We start from the raw sequence: 5,294 nt of genomic DNA, 5'->3' as shown, positions 1-5,294 counted from the left end.
TAGTTATATATATATATATAGTTATATGAAGTTAGTTTAAATTTATGACGAATCATCGCTTAAAATCTTTTAACGTACTTAGCGTATAGTCCTTGTATATCGAAAAAAATTTAATGATGAACGATCTGATTTAACTTATTTATCAGAACGCACGGATATAATAGTTTAATATAATTGTAATGCATTATTATATATGTAATATACATTTTATATCGATGCATATCGAAATAAAAAATAAAAATAACAAAAAAAACATAATTCACTTACACGAAAAACAAATTCGCCAGTCTAATCACTGGTAGCACAATTTTTGTCGCTGTACGAAATATGACTGACAAAATACATCACTTAGCATAAGTTGTCAGTATTAACAACTTTTTTTTAAAGAGGGGAACTTTTCTGCTTATTGTTCGAATAATTTAAAATTGAAAAAGCTTGGGTTTTTAAATTCCATTGGACCATGAAGAGTTAATTACATTAGGTCGAGAAGATAATTCATTAGTTCTTTATATAATAATAATAATAATTTAATAATTTTATTTATATATGTATTAGTTAAAAAGAATATAAATACAGCAAAAAAATAAAATACAGCGAGGTATATAGTTAAAAAATAAAATACAGCGAGCTACAGTTGGAACCTAGACCTGACTCTAAAAACTGAAGACTAAATCTAATTATAATAAGTTTGCGTTTTAAAGAATTATATTAATTAAAAAAAGGGAAATATAGAATAAGCTGATCGAAATAAATGAACTATCACGATATATCGGACATAAAATTATAAAATTCAGAAAAAGGATAATTTAAATAATCTCAATGATGTTCTATACTTATATGATTTTTAAATACATATTTATAAATATTCATTCAAAAAATGTACATTCTGTACATTCTGTACATTCTGTTATTAATATTTTACAGAATATATTTTAATCACACCTTAACTCTCTATATATACCATATATATACTTTTATATATTTAATAATTACAAAATTAAGAAAATATTATTCCTTCTCAATAATATAGCCATAATAATCATAAAATTTTACAACTACGACAGATATTATATGTAATTTTACAAATTTTTTCAAAAAAACATATTATATAGAAAGAATTGCTTTCCCATGTTTAATTTCTTTTTATTTTATATACAGAGTGAACCAGAATCGTTGAATCAGCTTTTTACTCTGAGAAAATTATTATCTGCATGCACGTTATAATCCAGTATGAAGTAATATAATTTTCTCATAGGGTAAAAAGTTGATTCAACGATTCTGATTCATCCTGTATATACATCTCTCTCACAAATTATTTATTTCAATAGTTTAATTTAAAAATTAAAAATGTTAGATATATTCTTTAAGATACTTTTAAGATATATAAAGAATTTGATTGCGCGTAACGTAAGTATACAACGATTAACGTAAGTATACAAGACATCATTTGTGAATATATTGCTACTTACGGAGTATTTGCACATAGTATGACTATTTTTTTTGCTGCATGATTTCATGTTGCAGTAATCTGCTGCGATTACGATAGTAAACATCGTAACGAGTATACACAGAAAATTATAGATATATATTCTTGCCATTATTCTTTCTTAATTCAAAATTTTCTTGTATGATAAAGGCGCGACTTTGTTGATGCTCTTTTTCAAATTACTAATGAGCTCGATAGATCGCAGCTACAATTTATATACAGCACGTTATCAGTTAATTGGAAGACACATTAGCATTTTAGTTTATTCGCAATTTGCATGGTACTGCCTTCTTTCTTCCTTTTATTCAATTGTCTTCTCATTGCTTGTACACGTATTGTAGAGACATTATCGTATTATTTTTTTATATTATTTTTTGTTTCATTATTTACCGAAAAATGAAATATACTTAATATATTTCAATTAATATTAAATATTATTTTCATTTATTGATATTGCTTTTGCAAAGAAATATGCAAAACCACGATATAATAACTATGTATATTATTCGAATTTTTATAAATAACATCTTAGAATAATTTTTATTCTTGAATTTTACTCTAAATGTTAATAACATCCAAATCATTCGTCGTCATTTTCATGCTATTTGCTTACATTGCTGTATTGCATTATAAAATTATTTGTGTACTATCAAAATAAAATTGTATAATTATGAGAATAATTATGAGAATACAAATACAAATTTATATACAATAAGATTGAAAATAAGACCGTTTATGGTAAATACATTACTTCAAATACCAAGCGCCACTACGTCTGAATGTTAAGATGTTGAACTATTATACATATTCATGATTCATTAAATGACAAAGAAAAAAGAGAACTACGAGACCTTTCTTTGTTTTTTAAAATTTATGAGCCTTATTACTAATTAGATCATTTAAATGAATTAATTTCAGAAATGATAATTGCCGATATGATTGTCGCTGATATATTTTCAATACAATCAATCTGAAATATTAATAATCCCCCCAAATTTTCCAAATGCATTCCGTGCGAGCGTTCTATGCAAAAGATTTCAATTCGACTCCCGGCCGAGGCAATATTTTTCGTAATAAGTTCATTACAGTTTTTTTAAGATTAAATTTGGGAAATTTGGGGGATTATTAATATTTCAGATTGCATTGAAAGTCCAAGAACCATATTGGCATGCACCATATTATCATTTCTGAAATTAATTCATTTAAATGAATATATAATAATTCAACATTTTAATCGTAATAGCGCTTCGTATTTAAACTAACAAATTTATCTTTTCTAACTTCTAAATAAGATTATTGTCATTGTGTTTTATTTAAACAACAGTATTCAAATTTTCAGAATATTGTAACATTAATTTATAAATTATAAATATTATAAATAATATAATATTCATATAATAATGTTACAAAATTATAAATTTCAAATATTATAAATAACTGATAATATATGTATTTTAAATTTAAATTTTATTTTATGAAATAAATGCACTGAAATAATTATAAAGAAGAAATAAGTGTGTTATTGAAAAGTCTTAATTAATATACATAACAATTAATAAAAAGTTGTCAACATCCACCTGCAATATCTTAATTTGCACAACTGTGCACAAACCACATTTGACATTCAATTATGTAACACACAGGAAGAAAAGCTGCGTATTAACCCTAGCTATACATATTATTTTTTTCTACCTTTGATATACACACTTGAGTGTCTGGAATCTCATTTATATTTATTATTATAACTTCCGTAAAAATGGACATATTTCAATTAATTTTTTTTTCAATCAATGGAGAATTGATTAAGAAACAAGTCCATAATGTATAAAAATCATTAGAATCAAGAAGTTTGAGGTATATAAATTTAAAGAGAAAGAAAAGTTCAAAAATACGAAAAAAATCTCGATTTAACAAATTGCATTGTGATTAGGATCCCATTATGTATAGCTAGGATTAATAGAGGTCTCTTACGAACTCTTACGGAAAATATTATTGGACTCACGAAAATATTTTTGGAAACGCGAAAAAATTATTCAAAATCATTGGGAAACTATTCAAGTACATTATTATACATTATTCGTTTCAATAGTTTTCTTATGAGTCCAATATTTTTCTGTAGGGGCACTTTAACATATGTGCAATGACATAATATACAATATACCATATTGTTTGAGAATTGCATACTACATAAACAGGATCTGGTAAATTAAAATTTTTTTAAACTAAATTAAGTTAAAATTAATGGCTTACAGAACTAATTTAATTAAGTTAAATGTTGAATAAATAAAAAACTAACTCAATTAAAATTACGTTAAGATTGTATTAACTCAAAGTTAAATAAAAATTTATTAATATTTATACTGCAGTTCATACATATTTTTTAAATATTATAAATATTAAATATTATGAGAATGTATAAAAAATAAAATTGAATATAATATCTTCAAGCAGATATGATAATAAACCTCTGTTTTAAATTTTATTTAAAAAATATTGAGATGTAAAAGTTATATAAAAATTTTAATGACACCTTGTTTAGAATACGTATAAAATGCTATCAGCAGTGTAGTTATATTTAAATGATAAGACTATATATTTTGTGCGACTTTAGAATTTATTTACATGAAGAGGAAAGCCCTCTATTATGAGATAGGCACCTAATATAATAGAGATAACGGCGTTTCTGCTAAACTAATAAACGCTATCTGTTGGTTTAACCATGAATTTATTGCTATTGAAAACTATTTAATAGAAAATTCATTATTAGATCATGCCTGTAATCATTGTAAAACAAGATTTTAGAATTTAGATGTCTTTAAGTTTTATTGAAATAAGCATTTAAATCTTGTTTATTATTTAATAAATAAATATTTAGCAATAAATTCTTCAGTAGTGATGGAGTAAGATCGTACTAATAGAAAAATATGGGATATGTTGAATTATTTAATTAGAAGTTAGATTTGATGATATCATAAAACTATAAGGCATAAAAATCATAATATGAGATACCTAGGGTATTTCTAATATGAAGTAATCCATGCTTCTATGTTATAATGAAAATCATTAAAGAGTAAATGTTATTGTACAATAATAAAAAAGACAATCGGAATGAGCGTCGAGTGCCTATATCTGCGATGTTTGATTCCAACTATCTGAAAACGAATTCTGGGTATAATCTATCGCATGCTCATTTTTCGCGCACGCTGACTGTGTGTTTGTTTGTATTTTAGAAACATTAAATAAAGTTTTTTAATTGTAATACCGATATACTTTGCGTTTTACTATCGATTTCTCGAGGCATCTCATATTAGGAGCACAATTTTTTGACTTTGCGATTTGCTCACATTTCTTTAATTTTCAAAAAAAATGAAATTTGAATTAAATTTTATGTAATGTTATCTTAAAGCTTATTAAATTCCCTTCAAAATCAACTTATTATTTTTATAAATTCTGTTTATATAGACTTCTAGCATTTACTCAAAACTCGGTATCTCATAATAGGAGCCTTTTCTTTATATAGGAAAGGCCAAGGCATGCGCCAACCATCGAACTGTCAAAATATTAACGCATATTATGAAAAAAATAAAATATTCTATTCGTTATATTTTTTATACATATATTCTCTGATGAATAGACTTTTTCTTAGATCGTTACGCACTCACATACTCATCTATATCCACACAGCACAGAAGATTAAAGCAATATTGCTGCAATGTTGCAATATTGCAGATTGCAATGTAACATTACAGAGAAAATTACAGAAATGTAAATTAACAATGCCTGCAATCATGCCTGTCAATAATATGCA

General features: G+C 24.9%; 1 protein-coding gene across 1 annotated transcript in view; it reads right to left on the bottom strand.

Moving 5' to 3' along the window:
• The window catches only part of LOC108687367 (venom allergen 3-like), a 5,707-nt gene extending 4,051 nt beyond the window's left edge, over positions 1-1,656 (bottom strand). Inside the window, exon 1 of the mRNA XM_018193081.1 lies at positions 1,470-1,656. Coding sequence (XP_018048570.1) covers positions 1,470-1,598 — 129 coding nt within the window. The 5' untranslated portion in view covers positions 1,599-1,656. The remainder of the gene's footprint in view (positions 1-1,469) is intronic.
• Between the last annotated feature and the right edge of the window lie 3,638 nt (positions 1,657-5,294).

Source organism: Atta colombica, unplaced genomic scaffold, assembly GCF_001594045.1.
Source record: "Atta colombica isolate Treedump-2 unplaced genomic scaffold, Acol1.0 scaffold205, whole genome shotgun sequence".
NCBI classification, from domain to species: Eukaryota; Metazoa; Arthropoda; class Insecta; order Hymenoptera; family Formicidae; genus Atta; species Atta colombica.
The sequence above is the reverse complement of the archived record's forward strand: the minus strand, read 5'-3'. Positions and strand labels throughout refer to the sequence as shown.